Source organism: Vanellus vanellus, assembly GCF_965231255.1.
Source record: "Vanellus vanellus genome assembly, chromosome: Z".
Taxonomy (NCBI): Eukaryota; Metazoa; Chordata; class Aves; order Charadriiformes; family Charadriidae; genus Vanellus; species Vanellus vanellus.
Window position 1 is genome coordinate 66,602,929 of NC_138908.1, and position 19,849 is coordinate 66,622,777.

General features: G+C 39.3%; 2 protein-coding genes across 4 annotated transcripts in view; one reads left to right on the forward strand and one right to left on the reverse strand.

Annotated features, from left to right (window-relative positions):
* Window positions 1–15,577, reverse strand: part of NDUFAF2 (NADH:ubiquinone oxidoreductase complex assembly factor 2) — a 72,690-nt gene extending 57,113 nt beyond the window's left edge. The window contains exon 1 of the mRNA XM_082497899.1: window positions 15,370–15,577. Within this exon, the coding sequence (XP_082354025.1) occupies window positions 15,370–15,496 (127 nt within the window). The 5' untranslated portion in view covers window positions 15,497–15,577. The remainder of the gene's footprint in view (window positions 1–15,369) is intronic.
* A 106-nt stretch (window positions 15,578–15,683) lies between these two features.
* The window catches only part of ERCC8 (ERCC excision repair 8, CSA ubiquitin ligase complex subunit), a 30,484-nt gene continuing 26,318 nt past the window's right edge, over window positions 15,684–19,849 (forward strand). The window contains exons 1-3 of one of the 3 annotated variants that reach the window (XM_082497251.1): window positions 15,684–15,783; window positions 17,930–18,025; window positions 18,176–18,277. In XM_082497251.1, the coding sequence (XP_082353377.1) occupies window positions 15,707–15,783; window positions 17,930–18,025; window positions 18,176–18,277 (275 nt within the window). In that variant the 5' untranslated portion in view covers window positions 15,684–15,706. Of the gene's footprint in view, window positions 15,784–16,845; window positions 17,140–17,929; window positions 18,026–18,175; window positions 18,278–19,849 lie in introns of those variants that run through there. The other 2 variants (XM_082497252.1, XM_082497253.1) reach the window with 2 other exon arrangements.

Here is a 19,849-nt window from a genome sequence, read left to right on the forward strand (position 1 = left end):
TGACCCTTCATACAAAAAGTTACTGTACATAAGCTTACTACAAGCTTAGATACATAGAGCATCACAATTCATAAAAACCAGATAGCCAGCCTGTGCACAGCTGTCACTCAGGAGGGAGGTCAGGTGTGTTACTGCTTGAAGCTCACTTTCTTTTGTACGTATGACTGTAGCTGGCTCCAAGGTGTTTAGGTGACCCATATTTGTTCCTTACTTTAACTGTCTGCTCATCAGCTGCCTCGATGTTATTAAAGTAAACCAAATATACAACAACTAGCTTGCAACTATGGGACTAGCATGTTTCTTGCTGGTTTTCTGGTACAATGAGACTATTTTGGTAGGCTGCTGTGGTTTGGCATCCAAGGCCTCTAATTCTGATTTGGAATAGCCACCTTTCTTTTATTGAGGGGAAGACGCAAACTCGGAGGACATGAAGAGATTAGGTCAGAGTTATGGACTGTACCAAACCGCCTTGTTGCACATTGGAACAGCCAAAACCAGACAATTATTTACTCCTCTTTGAGAGTCTGTCTATATTCCTATTTCAGCGGACAGAGTCAATCACACTCAGGAATACTGTGGCTGTTGTAAAAGTCTAAAAATTAATATGACCTCCAAGGAGACAGGGCCTTTGTACCTCCTTTCCCCTCTCAGAGGAAAGTCCTGGCCTTGCACAGACAGAGCTCCTCAGAAGCATTACCTTACCATTGTACAGGATCTGCACAGACCATACAGACCTTGGTTCCAGCTGAATGTAAATCAAATATTAGTAGAGATTCCACTGACAAACTTTATAGAAAGTTTGTTAAAATCCTCAATTTGGCATTATTCTCTTCTGGTGGCAGCATTAAATGGCTTCTTCCAGGATTGGAAGACTGTTTAATATACCTCCGAAAAACCCGTGATCATAACAACAAATGAAACTAATTTTCTTATTTCAGCAAATACTACCACTGGGCTCTCTCATATATAAGAGCCATGTTTTGTTCTAACACAAAACAAAAATCCAAACCTCATAGGTAATCCTATAAAAACACTGAACGATTAAGCTACACAAGGAGGGATGTGTTACCCTGGTAAGTCTCTTCGGTTCCCCCACCCAGAGTCACCAACCTGCCACCCCACTTTTAGCTCAAAGGTTTCATTTTCCTCCTTTGTCCCAGCTCCATAGCTCATGGGACCACTTGCTCAACTTTTTCTACTGTGTTGAGTTAAACTGGCGCAGCAACAGGTCTCATGAGTGCTACCGACAGCTTGAGGGAGAGAAGGTGAAGAAGGAACAAGATCTCTCCCTTTCAGCAACAACAAAGTTAAGTGAATCAACTGAGTTAACCCCACTTCACCTTCAGGTTCACAAGGAATCCTGGGTCCAGTTTTCTGGACTTTACCCCATGCTATTACATATCTGGGTCAGACCCGGGAGCTGCCCATTTTCCAGCTCTGGCTCAGAAACTGCTCACAAGGCATGTCTTTTTGATCTGAGATGACAGACATTTCACAAAACCAGCTGATTTCGTAAGCTACCTGTCACTTTCCCACTTAATTATTTCAAGAAAAACCTAGGAAATTTTGGTGCACCACATTGAAGCAATGCCATGATTTGCTTATGTATTCTGTATTCTTGGTTCTCAAATCAGGAATGGACTAAGCTAATTTTTTTTTTTTTTTTTAAATGAGGAAATATCCATACAAAATTATCAAGTACGTTTTAATAACTTGGGTAACTCTTAGTTTCATCTGAAGAAATTCTTAAAGATACAAAAGTATTAGAGTAAAAAAAATGTCCCAGACACATAAGATAATCACAACTTATTTTTAAAGCTACTCTTTTGATTTTTTTATAATCACTATACTAGGTTTAATTCAGAATTTTGCTTTGTATGATAAGATGTGGCAAAGTTCTAAATGCTATTAAAAATATGAGCTGGGAAAAACAATACCAGTACTTTCCAAGTCTCCACTGGTTATTCACAGATAGGTAAAAATAAACAGTGCAGCCTTGATTCTTCAGAATTACACCATAGTAACCTGGATTAGCAGTTCAACTAGCATTTCAAGCTTGAAGACCCACTGAAAGTAGCAGACCTGCCTTGTTCTCATCCCTGGGTGCTTTTTGCTTTCTTACACAGCTTGTGCCATGAAGCAGACCAGGTAACTACTCTTGCTGAAAAAAGGAGGCACACTAGGTTAGGCAGATGACAGACCAAGCATCAGGCTGCACAAACACTTGTAGTGAGAAAGAGGGAGAGGTCAATGTTAGAAGGTAGCCATGAGCAGCCAAATGAAGGAAGAGGACCACTCTGCCTTTTTTTTTTTTTTTTTTTTGACAGAAATACTAGCTTCTACTAACTGTCAGATCAGAGATTTACCTTACCATGTAAATAAACCTGGATGATAACTTTACTATAGCCAAGTAGTTTCACAGAAAATGGAACTATGAACAGGGTTTTCTTGGCAATTTTAGAGTCCAGTGTTTCTAGCATATTGCTTAGATCAAGTATTCACAGTTTGTGTTTTTAAATTAGTTTAAACACCAACACAAGCCACATGCATTAAATTAAATAGACATTTACATACAGAGTGCTCTCATTAGGTATTTTGCAAGAATTGCAGAAAGAAGTAAAATTCTGGAAGACAACAGACGTTCTGTCATTGACTTCAACAGAATCAGTTTATTCTCATTTCTTAGGGAAAAACATTCAAAATCTGTTTCTTAAGACTCTGATGTAGTAAAAGAGAAAGCATAAACAGACGGGTCTGGCTATAATAAGGAATAATTTATTAACTAACATTTCTTGACTGACTAAAAATAGAAAAAGATACATTACATCCACTTATGAAAGTCATATCACCATAACTGAAACATTCATAGTTCCACAATTATAGGTTGTTGACATCAGGACAAACTTTTTTAAAGCTTTTAGAAAATCAGTTCATCTAAAGTTCAAAATAACCTTTACTTCTTTCAATACTGTAATGACTATACCAACCATCACTTAGTATTTCTAGCTAGTATACTAAAAAGTCACCACTTCTGAAGTACAAGTAGACAAGATCTCATGGCTAAACAAGCAACTCTAAATATTGAAACAGTCTTTGTAGAGTCTCCTGGTAGTAACCAGCTCTGAGGCTTCTCTCTTGTTCCACCTGAACCTTTCACAACTCTTGTACAGCATGAATCTCTTCTTCACTGGACTTACATTTTTTTTCATTTCTTTCAACACAGAATTAATGCTTGTTGATAGGGGAACAACACTGCTAGATACAAACAAATTAATCTAACTCTGAACTTGCTGTGCCCTGGACCCATGCTGGTCTGAAAATATAGCTGCAAGGACCACCTTGAGTAAGGGCACAGGACCAAGACAATATCTGAAGAAAGACAATCCAGAACCATGGCACAACACCCCCAACAAGAACTACCAAAAACGTGTCTTATCTTAAACAACTAACCTTGAAGTTCTTTTAGATAGCAAGGTCTTTTTAAATTGCCCATGTTTTTTCCACACACATTGCTACTTTAAGCTGTGCCTTCCAAATTTCTTTACATTTCTTTAAAAAAAAAAAAAAAAACAAACAAAAAACACACAAACCTAAATCTTTTGTGATCCATTTGGTCATGGGAGCAAAACAAGTGTTCCTTTAGTACCTTATTACTGGATTCATCTGCTTGAAATAACTGCCTGCAATCCTACTGGAAGAGACAGATTTTGCCACTCTGCATGACTGCAAACTTTATTTCCCCCTTGCTCGTAACCTAATCACCCAGCAGGCTACAAAAGGAAGTCTTCTCTGAATGCCAATTTATTCTACTGGTGAAGCCGAATTAAGATGGTGTTCGGTTCCTCTCTTACACTCCATACCTTCAGAGAAACAATACTAACAGTTCAGCCCACTGAAGTTTAACAGTGCAGTAGTAAATGTAATTATCAACCTACCTGATTAACCTTTATACTAATCAAACATGAACTATGCTCCTGAATGAATTCCTCCCCTGCTTCAGGCAGAACCCCACCTTGGCTGCCATCCACCGTTGGGATGGTGCATACTGATCCAGAAAGCAAAACATGATAAATAATACAACAGACCAAATGGGGGTGGGAGATGCATTTAATTTTCTACACAACAAAATATGAAGGAGCAATTGAGCTCAATTAATTTATCTTAATTTCTTCACTTCATGGTACATCTTCCCGTTACAACTGTTAAATTTGAGCATTCTTGACCATGTGAATGAGTCACTGCTATGCACTAAGCAAAAAGCAGAAAAAATATGAATACTGTTTATGGACAAGGGTGAAAAAGGAGCGGCCAGGACTGCAAAGCTGGGAAACACTGGTAAAGTTCTACTATTCTAAGCTGCCTCATTAGATCTTCTTAAATTAAGACTCCTCAGTAAAAGACAAACAATTATTCCATAGCAATGGAAGAAAAGCCTCAATTTATGTCCTGGACCTTTTTGCCACCTTCTTACTGAGAAGCAAATAAACAACTGGTGGCAATATATAGCTACTATTGAGAATATGGGAAGTCTTAGTTGCTTAAAAAACTATGGTGTTTGGAAATTCTGCACTATAGGAAGTTCTGCTGCAAGACTGAAATAAAACTCAAGCCAACATAGACAGGCTACTAGATGGCAGAAGCACCAATTTGCCAAACAGGCATTTTCTTCCAATATGCTTCCAAAGAACACCCCTGTACAAATACTGATGACACGTAAGCAATGGACACTTAAACAATTGTGCTCCCCCATTCTCTCTATTAACTAGTATAATCAATGACATTTTTGGCTGAGGTGATGTCATTCACTGAGATCCATTTTCACTTTCTCTCTGGGTATCTGCTAGATTGAAGCCTGCTGTATGCAGAATCTTCAGGGTGCTCCTCAGGCTTTGCTCTGGACATCCTGTTGCATAGCGCTATACATCTTTCCATTCTACTTTTCTGGTTGCAGATTTATGGACCAACTTTTCATCATCCCCAAGTTCAATATCCCTCTTACAGGTACAAAACATCAATCAGTCCATGTGCTTCATGAGTTCCAAAGCTTGTGACATTTTCACACTGACCACTGCCTGCAGAAATCTGCCAGAATCCATCCTTTCTTGACCTCTCCTCATCAGAAGCAAATTTCACACTGACTGCAGTTCCCATTGATTGTGCCTCCAGATCATCTAGATGGAGAATGCTAGTCAAATTAGTCCTTGCTTCAAGAACGATCAAATGATAACACAGTGCATTTCATACGCACATGGCCATAAACAAGGAACATGTAGAAATTAAGATCTTACCTCCCTATTTCATCATTTTCATTTCCTCAACCCATCACACTCATTTTTAGGTGTTCTTCCTTTCGGTGCAACTCCTATACCCAGAGGCAGAGCATGAAACAGATTCTTCCTTCTCCTCAAAGCAAAGCAGTTCTTATCTCTGCAAATCTGACCTTAAAACGATCAAGCCTCTTACAACAGAAACTTTATTTGGTATTTTAAAGATCTATACAGAACACAAAAAAACCTTATTGTACAAAGCAGAAAAACCTAATTCCTTACTACCTTCTCTATTCTTCAGGAGAAACTGAAAAGGTTACAGTGGCCCACAGGGTAGCATGCCAACCTTCCTCAGCTCCTTTTATTTAACCTCTCTTTTACTATGGTTTCTCAACTGCACTCTTTTGTTCAGCTCTTTATCCTCCTAGTCTACCTTTTTTAAAAATAATAATGTAGTCCCACCACTTTTATTTAAATGGTCTTATTTTCTTTCTAGTCATTTTACAGTAATAAACAGTTTCTAAAAAAAATATATCAAATAAGGTACCAGCAAAAGTGGACATCAAAAATTTTCATATGACAATCACAATTAACAAAGCATTTGGACAGTATTTACAATCTTGTTAACCCAAATTCATATAAATGACCTGAAATTAATTATACAGACATATTAAAAAAACGTTTCCTGTACCAGCTGTACACACTTCAAGATTCTTCTATGTTAAATCTGTTCTTTAGTTTGCCAATACAATTTCAAACCCTAAAGCTTTGTATAAAGTATGTGATTCGTTCTTCTTATACATATTAATGATTGACCGTTTTCCTCCTCTGGAACCAGAAAAATAAGTTGAATTCCCCTTGTATTTCAGGATAATAAAACTAAAAGCAATAGAATCTAGCCATAAAGTAGATATGATGATATGCCAATGTCCTGATTGATAATGATCATGTCTGCAACACACTCAGCTCTAGTGATCATGTTCCAAGGATGAAATATGACTGACAGTTTCACAGGAAAGCACCAAAACTCTGTTTTTCGGACAACTTGTCCTCCTTCTGCCACTGCGAACACACAACAGGCTCACCTGTACTAACTTACAATGGATTGATGTAGTGGTAAGTCAAAACACTTTTTGATATACAGGTAGGAAAACAAAGTGCAAGCAACTTCATGAAGACAGCACAGGTATCCTATAGTTATTTTAACTCTTAGAAAAGGTATGTCTAATGAAACGTGTTTGTAACAATGACAAAAAAGGCTGTGATTTTGAACACTGCAAGTGGCCACTGTTTAAATCAGCATAATTAATAAAGTTAGCTTTTCCCACCTATTAAAAAAACATATCTGTCCAGTACTACACTGTTTCTTTCTCTCGACACAGTAGAAGAAAGCTGTTAACACAAGAAAATGTAATTATTTTTTTTTTTACTATCTGATTTTTAGGCCAAACATACCTCAAAAAAAGCCAACCCCAAACCTAAACCATCATCTCCCCACATACCTCTACTGAAAGAATCAAAACAGGTTCTCAAACAAAACACATAATAATTAAAAGTAACAAGTGTACAGTATATGAAACTTAATACTAGCAGGCAAAATTCAACAAGATCAGCATCTCAGTTTAATATCAATATACCCACTGAAGATCAAACCTGGCCATAGCACCAGATAACATGCAAATTACTGCTTGTCCGTATGACCACTTATTGCTACTCCTGGTTTTCAAGTCAGCGAGATTAACATACCTTGCCTGTTGCCAATTCACTTCTGGCAGCTGAAGTAAAACATATCACTGCACCCAAACACTGTTTTTCAAATATTAATGCTTTTATAATCTGCAGTGAGCTCTTCACAGCGTAATTGCTTTGCTGCATGATGTATCACCCAGACTGAAAAACTATTTTGTCATTCCAGAATCACTGTCCTAGAAGCTGGCAGTCTGCAATACAAGTTTTATTTCTGTACAAACACACATACATACAGTTATTTTAGAGCTAGGTTTTTCTGTTACGTAGTCTCACCCGAAAGTAATATTCATCAAGCTGTCAGTAATGCACTGTTTCTGAGACAACGTTGCCACCATCTGGACAAACCTGTAATTGCCAACTACTACTGGGTGCGGGAGAATGTAGCTGGATAAAAACTCCCTCTGCGGAAAAAAAAAAAAAAAAACACAACACTTTCCCAATACACTTATTTTCAAATCCAAAATAATTTGGTCTTTTAACATTTGGTTTTGTATTCATTAATCAAAATTCAAATTCTGTGTTTCCTTAGTATCTTTACATTAGCCATGTAAAACTGAAATGAGTTTATCAGCTTTCCACCAATGCTTGAAAAAACTAGCTTGCAAAACTTTTTTTAATGTTCAGCAATATTCTGTACAATTATCCACAGCACTTGATAATCAGTTTACAAACGCTTCATACAATCAGAACCAGTTTCTGCCTCTTCCTCAGACTTCACTTCTGTTAGTGAGAAAGGTAAAACTTGGAGCCAAAAGAAAACCATAGCTCTAACCTCAGAAGATATGCTGTTGTTCCTTCCACTCTACCCTATTCACTATAAAGCATTACAGGAATGTTTCAGTCTAGTCTGAATTTTATTTTATTTTTTATTTTATAGCAAATTTTGAAGAAAAGTAGAAATTCTACTCTACACTTCTGATGCACACGAAGGCAACAGGCCACTCTCAAAAACAGAAAACAAGCAGCAATAAAATCACAGATGATTCCTTTAATCTCAACAGAATTGTATTTTTTTCTGACTTTCATAAAAAATTTACATATTTCTATTGAGGTCTGGATTCAATAAGATTTAGGACATCCTACATGCTTCACACAATTGATCACTTGGTGTCTTTTCCTTATACAGATTCTTATTTGCACATTTCTGGTTTGTTGAGAAAGGAGTTCACAAAATACAAGCCTTTTATGCGAACATGAGTGGTTATTTCACATGAACAAAATGTTTCCCACAGAAGTCAGTGCTTACACTCAATTATTAGCAACAAAATTTATAACTGAAACTTGGTAATGCCACTTCTGTTTCAGATGGTATTTATAAGAGTACTGAGAAACATGTTTAGCTTGCCAGTTTCCTTCTTAAAGCTCATATCATCACAGGTTCAGGCCACACATGCACCCTAATGCAGAGTTTACGCCACATATAAAACCCTGTGGAATACAGAACGCTTCAGGCTTGTTCCAGATGTTCCTGGTAAACTACAGCTCCAAATCAAGTTAAACCTGACTGCTGTTTCCCCAAAGGGAACCTTAAAACTTGAGCCATGCTTTTAGCACTGATACATAATCTTTTAAAGAAACTACCCTCTTGTTGCCAATCTACTGTTCTTATAAAAACGTGCATTTACTAGTATTTCAAAAAGCACTCATTTTAAGTCTTAGTCACTATAATAGATGAGGGTACAAATGAAGATATTGAAAAGTTTAAGTATAAGCTGCTCATTAATGAACCTTTAGAAAAGATGAAAAGCATATGCCAGATCTTAAATATTTAGTGCCTTTTATCTTCCTGCATTTTTTAATAAGTTGGCTATTAAGAATCTTTATAAATTATTTTCAATGGAAAATGGAATCAGCTATTACCTGTAAGATATATTTTGCTATAATAAATGTATAAACTGTATGAGGAATTTGTTTGTGGTTAAAAAAAAAAAATGAACATTTAAAGTATCACTCCATGTTCTGCAGCAAGAACAATTCATCACGTAGCAAAGCTATGGCAATGCCCTGACAGGGTGTTAAACAATAAGAAAAATAAATGCATTACATTGATAAATCTAGTCTGTTTAGTGAAATACTTGTCTAAGATACTGAAATGAGTCATCAATCACCACTACCCAACTGTCTATTCCCATCCTCTATCACATCCAGTTTCAGGACTGGCAACTGAAGAGTCATCTCAGAGTTAATGAATTGTGCTGGATGTTCCTCTCATGACAAGCAGGGTACAGTTGTACTATTTAATCACTGTCATCACTTTAAGGTAATCTTGTAAAAAAATACCACTTGCAGAATGTCATTAAGTACAGACTCATCTTTTCTTCCAAATGAGCCCACCTTACCGTAGTGTTGAAGATTTGACTTGATTTTGAAGATGACTGTTTCCTCCCACTGGAAAATAAAAGTCCCTGATAAACGCTAAACAATATACCTTCAGTCCCACCATGTCTGAAGCTCCATGTTTTCAGAAAATTAACTACTCCAATTTTATATTCTTTTGTATTCCTGTGGGCAGAACAGTTCCTTTTTCAGGGTCTTTCCCCTCTGTATTGACACTCAAATTTTTCTTAAATCCTTTTCTATTTCTAGCAATTACTTTCTTTACTGAATCTACTAACTTCTTATTCCTACAGTCTAGGGACTTTCAATGTTCACTTTCTCTCTTTCAAGAGTATTAACGCAACCAGACTCAAACAGTTCAGATTTACATTTTCCTTCCTTTCTTCTCCAAACTGTCAATCCTTTCTGTATTCACCCAGGAGAACTACGATACCCTCACAAGCTCTTATCTTTTTGCCATTATTCATTAGACCTTTTTAAAACAAGGCAAACCACCTGTTAAAATCGGCACCTTTGCACGTCACTGACAGCTGATGCCACTGCTTAAATCTCCACAATGATTCCCAACATCACAATGAAATACATTCAAGTTGCTAGCTCTTCTTCTAATAAATCAGTTATTCAGAGACAGTCAAAATAAGGAATGCAAGATAACTTTCCTGTGACTACAAACAGGTAAAGGTGGTCTCAAGGTAGAGTTGCTACATCTTGAGTTTGACCTGGACATCCCAGAGTTTAGGTTATTTGTGAGACTATGTCTACAGTAGCAACCTGATTCAAAGCAAGTGTGGTTTTGTAGTAAATCCTGTACTGCCTTCATTTACCACACACTGATTTGGATGTCAAAGTAGTTTGTGTGCATAACTTGCCTTTTTTTTTTTTAAGAAGAAATCCTCACTTACAAAACATTTCAAAAATTAACAGGGTATTAGATGCCAAGGCAATATGAAAGCCACATCTGCAGCATTTACCTAACACTTTTTTTCCTTTTTGAGACCTACAAACTACATGTATTGTAGACATTCAGTCCTAGGAAGTAGACCACATTTAATCTGAAGTAAACTCTCTGAATCACACACAATGGAGATGTGAGGAAACTCAACATCTGCCACTTGGATCCACCAATCTGCTCCTACTACTCCTTACTGATATAGACAAGGCCCCACAGTCAAAGAGCATCCTGGACCCTGGATTGAGTGTAAGAGAGAGCAATTTACAGCTGAAAGAAACTAAACATGAATTCTTTGCATTATAGGCTCCATGTATTTCTATTCTAAAGCACAAAAGCAGGCCAAGAGAAAATTGTCAGCCAGCTTTTACTTGAAGCACAATAAGACTACCTATGCCATCCATTCTCACCTCTAGCTGAAGGTGGGATCTCCCTGCTGGCCTGAAACAAAGCCCAGCCTGGTCCTGATAGACTTACCATGTCTAAGACATGAAAAAGAAAGCAGCACCTGTCTGTTCTGCGCTCTCTTTCTGCAAGAGCTTATTTGCTCGAGTACAGTACAAAGGGATAAGCCACATCAGGCCCGGCACTGTGCTAGAGGTACTCAGTCCTCCTCAAATCTAGAGGACAGCAAAGCATGCTGCAGACACACTGCAGTGACCTTACAGTGGAACCTGTAAACAACAGCTGAGTGTCTCTACAAGGGCTCCTCTACAACTCATTTTCCTTCCAGTGCTGTTGTCTATATGAATAGGACACAGGGTAAGATATGCTGCAGAATTCCCTAATGTACAACAAATAATGCTCTCCAACACTCAAAAAAGAGAGCATTGCTTCCTCAGCACTTTTAAATTCCTTATTTCTTTAAAAACGGAGCTTCAGAAATTTTCTGCATGTGTACATTTTAGTTTCTACATACTAAAATAAATTTCCTTCCCCGTCCTGTATCTTTAAACTTCTTCACAAGTTTTAAAAGCCCACAAGTCCTGGTGTGACCCTCTTGTATACAAGTATGACCAGCACAGGATGCTCTTCAAAAATGTTGTAAGGTGAGAGCAAGTTAGTTACCACCACTCAAGGCAGTGGGTGTAACCACCTGTGAACACTTCCCTCGCAACAGAATGAGCTGACTTCTCCTCAGCCACAAGGTAATACAAATGTGAAGGAGGACTGGCATACTTTGCTGCTCTGGAGTAGACCAAACCTAGTTATCTTTGCTCTGCTGACAACACAAGGATTGCCATTGACAAAAATAAAAGCATAAATTACAATGGAAATGAGTCACCAGCGGCTGAGGAAATTTAACGAATATAGAACCTCCTATATCCAAGTAACAAGGGACTGCCACAAGAGGCTGGCTAGGTTCAGAGAAGAGTATATCTTAAAATAATAATCGTAAACACTCATGAGGATTTCTGATTTGCAAGGAAAGTGGAAAGTGGTCTGTAAGTTGCAAATGGAGGAAGAAAATGGGTATCCAAATTAAAAGAACACAGAAATTAAATTTATAACAGTATTAATACAATAGATGCTGTTCTACAGAAAATTAGTTAGTTGTGTAGATCCATGTTCTCAGACACCTTTAACCACTAAATTATATGCTTTTTGTTTAGAAAAAAGCGTGGCTTCATCCCAGCTGATCCCCCCGTTGAATCGTATGACAGTTATCTGCCATAAGATGGTCACAGCTACTCCCAGTTTCCTCCTGCAGAGTTTGACCAGTGAATGTAATAAAAATACATGTTCTTCATCCAAATCACTAATAAAAACTTTGAGTAGCCCTGAACTTTGACAGCCAGCTGGTGGATCCCTCTGGATACTCCCCTCCAGCTGACAGGCTAACACTTCTGACTATTCCAACAACAGTTTCCAACCTGCTATGCAAATTCATAACCCAGAGTCTTAAATTTTGCACACAAAAAGGTCTAAAAAACAAAGTATTGTCCACTCAGCAAACAATTTGCATAAGAACCTATCTTGTCAAACCAACTTCACATCAGTTTTCACTCACTACTTAGACGTTATTACTTGTTCCTCTATTTTTCCAGCACCCATGCCAGTTAACCTGATTCATGGAGGGGTTTTGTCCCTTGAGGTCATGAAGAAATCATTATTTAGCCAGCTTAATTTATTGCTATGCTTCTTAGCCTTTATTCACATTAGGGTAATTTGTACTTGGGCCTTTAACAGTTGTAGACATGAATTGTCCTCCATACCTTTTCACTTATTCTTCTTAGACATTCACAGGATCTCTCCAATCTGTTTTCTGAATTTATTGAGGCCCGTTTTCCTGAAGTAAGCTGTTTTCATTCTACTTTTTTCCCTCCCTCCTTAGTGACTGTTAAATCCCGCATTCCATGGTCAAACATGTCTGACTGTAACAGTTGAGTTCCATCAATTAATATAACAGAGAACAAATCAACAGAATAAAAAGAAAAGTTTGAACACATTCATGGAAAAAGTGTCACCATCCATTTCTTCTTTGTGTGGGGAAGTCTTACTTACTCTCAGAGTTCTTTCATTCTGCTGATCCTGAAGGGTTAGGTTTTAAGCCACAGCTAGTGCACAGTGTCAAACACACATCAGTAAATTAAATAGAAAACAGGACTTTCAAAAGTAGTATTTCCACACAGAATTGCAGTGGTAGTATTTTTCATATGCACTCTCCTGTTCTCTAGTTACATAAAAAAGGACAATAAGGGAGAATGAACTGACTGTGAATTCACACATTTATCAAAGATGTGGTATTACTTCTGCGTATCTCAAATTTCACTTTGTAAAGCTAAATTACAATAACTCTCCCCTTACTTTCATTACAAAGATGGAAGAGAAGCACGGGAAGAGTGAATAAAACATTAGCCCTTTGCCAGACATTTTTTTCTTATTATTTTTTTTTAATACACGACTTTTCCCAGATAATATGCATCAGAGGAAATTAAAGGTTAATAGCAAACTAATAGAAGGCAGAGGAAAACTGAGGTGAATATGGTTAGGAAATACTAGAGAATCTGTAGAAGTTCTAGCTCTTCACTTCTTTCAAGACATCTTGTATAACCTTTTGCTATCTAACAGCTCATCCTATTCATTCCCACTTCTGTGCCAGTTCTAGCTTGCAATTTATTGTCAAGTCATTTTAATCCATTTTTCTATTAAAATTTTCCACAGAAAAGTCAAATAAAGGACAACGAAAAGATAACAGCAGTGAGAAAATAGGTGGAAGAGATGATCTCTCCCTTTTGGTGGCAGTAAAACATTGCCTAAGTGCAAGCTGGTGGTGCAGAATTTTTAACCTATCAAGACAAAGAAAGTAAGACAAATGGAAGAATGAGAAAGTCCAGTAACAGTGGAGTAGTGATAACTCAGTAGACCTGCATTGTGTCATCTGTACCCCTAAAATAGGCTTAATGTGCCTTAAGGTTTACAGAAGTGCTGTTCTCACTGACTTCAGCCAGAATTGCAACTGCAGAGCATTTAAAAGCCAGCCCTCCCTGCTCAAAGCAAATCAGTGCAACTTCACCTCTGAAGTGTTACACCCTATTCCTACAGTTCATCTAAAGAAAAAACAGGAAACATAAAGGCTACCACGATATACTCTTAGAGACAGCTATTTTGATTCATTACTAACTTTAAAAGCCTCTTCTACTGTACTCCTGCTAAGTTAAATAGCTATATCCCACCTTCCATGCCCTCTTACTGGCACTACAACTATCATATAATTAAGTTCTAAATACAGAGCTCAGCCTTAAAGTTTCAGCAGAGTGCTTTCACTGTGAAAGGCATGCCAGCATAAATTCAAATATTGAGAAAAAAAAACTGCCAGTATTTCTGATAAAACAAGTCATTTTTACTGGTAAATAAGGACTGACATGACAGCAATCACACAGAAGAAATTTGACTATAGCTTTTACTGGTTCCTGTATGCTAAAAGACTTTACTGAGGGGTGTACTTTTTGTACACCCCTCAAAGTCACCAAGAACCCCAACAGTGAGAAGATCAAAAGCTGAAAGGAAGATGCAGAAAGTCTGGAAGTGCTACACTGTCATGTTAACCCAGAGAAAAAGCACACTGCTGACAAAAGGGTGCTCACATCTTCCAAAATACTTGTTTGAGCAGACCTGATTTAAGTCACTGCCAGTTGATCATGAAGTTGCACAGCAAAACAGGTCAGGGGAATTGCTCTGAAGGCAAAATAACTGCAGAAGACATTACATGTTTCTGAAAGGAAGGTGTGTGCCCCTTCCCTCCCTTGCTAAGAGGGAGTCACTAACTTAACTGACTACAGAGCCCCAGATTTTCAGACTTTCTGTTTCTTCTGGTACTCTGAAGAATATCGAGTAGAAAGTCTCCATAGCCTGGGGGTGCTCCTAGTTGATTCGGTCATACACGTGTAGTACAGCAAGCAGGTAAACAAGCCTGTGCAGGGAGAGGAAACGGGACTGTAAAATGTTATAGCATGTGCACCTAGACACCTTCAGGGAAGCTGCCTTCAAAAAATTATACGTAGCTGTGCAGCACAGGCATAGCATCTACAGAGAATGATGTGAGGACATGCTGTAAGAGTGCCCAGGCCCCTGGAATACAGGCTGAAACCTAGAAAACTATTTTCCTCAGGAGTGCAGCGAACGTGTACGCAGGAATTCATTTAAGAACACATGCAGAAGTGCTCTGAATTATCAGGAAGAGTCAACTTGTTTATTGCTGCCTACCTACCTACCTACCAGAGGGTGACAGCTACACTCATCTAAATATTTTGATGACTGGCTTTAGAGTTTTTTTCTTGCATTACAGCATCAGCCTAACGAGAAACTGAACGCGTTTTTCGAAGGCAGCCGCGCAGAACGGGCGCACACAGCGCCGCCGACCACGCAGGACCGCGCTCCGCTGGGGCTGGGCGCTCCCCGCCGGCGGCTCAGGGCACGGAGGTTCCCCGCAGCAGCGGCCGCGCCTGCAGGGCGGCGGCAACCCGCCTGGGGGCTCGTACGCGTACGGCTCCCCGCGCCCGTTCGACTTCAGCCGCCAGGCCGGACCAGACCAGACCGCACCACCCTCCCCGCCCCCGTGCCTACCTGCGCGCGTCTCGTGCTTGGGCACCCGGTAGTACTTGTTGCCGAACTGGTCGGTGCCCACCAGCTCCTTAGCGGGTCCGAAGAGCCGCAGGCGCAGGGCGCGCAGCGCCTGCCAGGGCCAGCTCATCCCGCCGGCTCCCGCCGCCAAGGTCGCCGCCAACCGAGGGACACCGCCACGCTCACCGGCGGCCCTATGCCTGCCTGACCCCGCCCACCGGCGGCGGGCATGCCAGCAACGCCGCTCACCATTCGTGGAGACCGGGCTGACCCTCAGCCAATCCCGACCGCTCCTGGCCCAAGATGGCGGAGCGATGTCGAGTGGCTTCACGGGACCGCCATGTTGGGGTTCATTTCGGCTCGTCAGGCCGGGCTCGACGATCCAGTGCGGCTGCGCCGGGCCGAGTCCACCCGGAGGTAGCGGGGACCGGTGGGGAGCCGGGATCGGACCGGGGCGGGGCTGCGCTGCGCGGGGAGGCCCCGGAGCGGCCGCTTCAGGCCGGCGAGGTGGCGGCAGCAGCCCCTGGCTCCGTCCTGTCGAGAGCACTCGCCCGACCCGAGCGGTGCCGGCCTGAGATGAGGTCCGCGGCCGCCCTCGCTGCCGCTCCGGCCGAAAGAGCGGAGCGCTTCCCGGCCGCTGCCCCACTGCGTGACCTGGGCGCGGGGAGCCGTAGCGGAGGAGCCGGCGGGACGGGCCTGGGCGCCATGGCAGCGGCTCCCGCGTGTCTGCCGTGGTTTATCTCGGAGCTTCCCGTGTTTTGTTCGCTTTTTTTTGTCGTTGTTTACATGTATGGATTAGCAGCCCTGGGGTGGGCTGAGTGGGCCCAGCGCAATAACCTGTATCTCGGTGTCACTGCCCTCGCTATTCTAGCGGTTTCATCAGGCGTTCCAGTTTGCGTGTGGCTATGCTCTGCTTCGTGAGGAAACAAAATTTATGTGGTGCTTGCCTGCCCGCATCAGTTTGGCCTCCATCTTTCCAGACTTGGTCTCTTGTCAGGTTGCAGAAGAATCAGATGCAGGGGTTTTGTTAGGTTCCCAACAGCTGTTGTGGAAAGTGATGACTGTGTAGAGAGGCTTATTAAGATTCCTGCTAAAGCTTATAATGTGATAATATTTGTTCATTATCATATGTTCGGTTTTGCAGCTGTTTTTCTAGATAAAGCCAACCTCAGTTCAGTTGCTCATGCAGCTCCATGAGCAGGAACGATTTGCGTTGGTGATTTACAGCTTTTGGGGCTGTACCATTGTAAAAAGAATCTGTTTAAAATTGAAATTAATTTTGATGATTTGGGCAGCTCCTTTCTGTGTGCATTTTGACAACACAGTCATGTCCTTTCTGTGCCCTCAGCACTCATGCAGCATTTGGTGTTAAGAATGGAAGCACAGTGGGTAGAATTTACGTTACTTGGACAACTGTCTACCTGACATTTCCCTTCCTCGATATTTTAATTTTGACTTTAAAAAGAAATAATATGTAGTCTTCAGTAGATTGTATTTATAACTACATTTTAAAGTCATATGTTTGAAAACATTTCCTTAGGGGGATTTATTGCTTCACTAAAATTCAAGCTTGAGCTCAGAAGTTTTAAACTAGGTACCTTGTATATGTCTTATTCTCTGTGAATTCTTGCATAATTACATTTCACATCTTTTAAAAGAGCTTAAAGGACTTGCTGCTTTTGAAGCGCGTATGCCTACAGACATGCTGTTGGGGGTCTGCCTGTAACAGCCTAAGCTTCGCACACCAAGGTTTTTGCCACTGAAGCTGAGTAGGTACACTCTGCCTTACAGCTTTTCGGTTATCTACTTAGTTATGTTTTTGTTGATAGTGGCTTTTATAAAACAGTGCTACAGGAAGCTCTGATTATCTTGTAAGGCTAATTTTATATCGAGTAGTATGGTTTAAAGAAGCAGAATCTGTTTGGGTTTTTTACTGTGTAATATTAGCATATTAAAGATACAGGCTACTACTTAGTAGTACAAGATACTCATTGCAGCTCAGAAGAGTTTGCCATGGAAAGTTCATCATGTGGATAGCCGAGGTTTTGTTTAATGTTACAGAAAACATAACACATATATGTTATTTCCTTAAAGGAAATACTGTAATTTATTAAACGAAATTAATCTGTCCACTAGGTGTCCATAGTTCCAAGTAGGATGGAGCTCGGAAGGATGGTACATAATGAAGCTTCAAAGTAACTGCTCTTAATGTTTCTTTTACTCAGTGTTTTCAAATTAAATACAGGTTTTTGTTTCACATTTTGACCCCAAATGTAGTTTTGCTATTTCTTTGACTGCATTTTACATATTTATTTCTCTCTTACCTTCCAAACAACATAAAGAATAAAATATTTTTTCTGCCAATTTCACAATTTTCCAGCCCTGTATCATGTCTGCAAGTCTAGTTTTGCAAAAAACAACAGGGATAGGTTACATGCATTGAGGAAGTGCAAAACTAGGATTTGAGGTGTTCAGAACTACATAGTAATGTTCTACAATTCTGTTGTCCCCGTTCTTCATATCTCTGTTTTTCTTTTTTTGTTGTTGTTATTGTTGTTTTAAGGGTTCTAAGTTTGGAATTAAATAAAGATAGAGATGTGGAAAGAATACATGGGAGTGGTATCAACACCCTGGATATTGAGCCTGTTGAGGGAAGATAGTAAGTACATACTTTAGTTCGTAAAAACATATATGAATACTTCCCTGTGTTTTGATAGTATGGATTTATTTTCTCGCCGAACACTCCTTTATATTGAGCATATTGAGATTGTGTGTGTTGTAACTTTTGTGCTTTATTAACACTTTTCAGCATGTTATCTGGTGGATCAGATGGTGTTATTGTACTCTATGACCTCGAAAACTTGAGCAGAAAACCAAGTTACACATGTAAAGCACTATGTTCTGTGGGAAGGTAGGTACTCAAAAATGCTATTAAAAGTTCATAGTGATATATCTTGTGTGACTAGCATTAAACTCACAAATTAATGTGTATTCTTATTTCTAGGATAAAAAGACTGTAGAAAATAGTGCCAGAAATCTTTGAAGGCTAGCATGATGTTTCCTGACAGGCAAAAAAAGAGAAAAAAAAAAAAAAAAAGAAGAAACTTTGTGAGGATTTATGTGATTTACTAAGTAGCAGGAGTTAATTGTTTTTTCTTGATTTGTGTACTCTTAACAGTTACAATATATGTACAGTGACTTTCTGATATTGTTTGGGCAGGTCTTTGGCAGTTCAAAAGTTAAAATGGAGGATATTAATTGTACTGATATGGAAACTAAAGTAGATGGACTTGTGTTGCTCATTAAAAACTCAGAGTTAGTACTCCAATCTCATGTTTTAACACTAGAAAAAAGACAAAAAAAAACCCCAACCCAACCCTCTTCCAGGTCATAGTTCCTCACCTATGAGTTTTCTTATTGTTGCATGTTGAAATTTTCTGACTCTATAACTGTGATAAAGTAATTTTGGGACAGTTTTAGAAATATTACTTTTGTCCCCCAAATATTTATTCAAAGATACACATATTATATATATGTGTTTAAGCAAAAGGAAAATTATCTTTGCATAACCCTGTTCATCTGATCCAAAGAAAATCTGACACAGATTTGGAGTTGTTGGTTTTATTTCCTCTCTCTCTGCGCCCAGCTTTACTAGTAGGTATTTTAAGTTCACCAGGTGTTCAGTAGGTATAGAATTAATTAATACAGAACTTCTTAAGAACATGTTTGAATGAAGACAGATGTGTTACTGACAAAAATCGGACATATTTTTCTGAAGAACGGTGTACTACCGTTTTATGTGTAATCTATATAAAGACTCAAAGCCTTTATTGATTTGTCAGGCTTTCCCTGGAGGCAATATAAATTTGTCCATTATGGGTATTGTGTCTTCTAGTAAAAGCTGTTTTTTCCTTGTGCTTAGATAGTAAGGTTATCTGGTAGGTTAGGACTTTATCTGAGTCTCATAATAAGGTATATCCTACTGTGTTAAAGATTAGTAGCTACATTTTCCCCTTATTTTTTCCCAGTCTTCAAATTATTTGTGGTCTAAGAGCTTCATGAGTAAGACCGACAAGAACAGAACAGATTTGTAAAAATAAAACACCTAAATGGTATCTTGGACCATAAAAAAGAAAAAGGGTAATAGAACGTGCATCCAAACAAATAGGTAGGAACAGAATCTACTGCAAGTAAGCTGTGTTTGGTAAGTGCTGACAGCTGGGAATTCTTGAACCAAATTAATTAAAATTGTAATTAAGAACAACTAATGACTATACATCCCCAAATCTCAAAACCAAAATGAATACTGAAGCAGATACAGCAAACTGAAGAAATAAATGCTGAGAAGACACAGCATAAAAACTGGTGAATCTGTGCTAAAATCTGTCATTAACTGCGGTTAGGTCAGCAGGAATATTCCATACTTGAAAATTCTGTTTATAAGCATATTTTTTTGTTTAACCCCAGCTAGTAACTAAACACC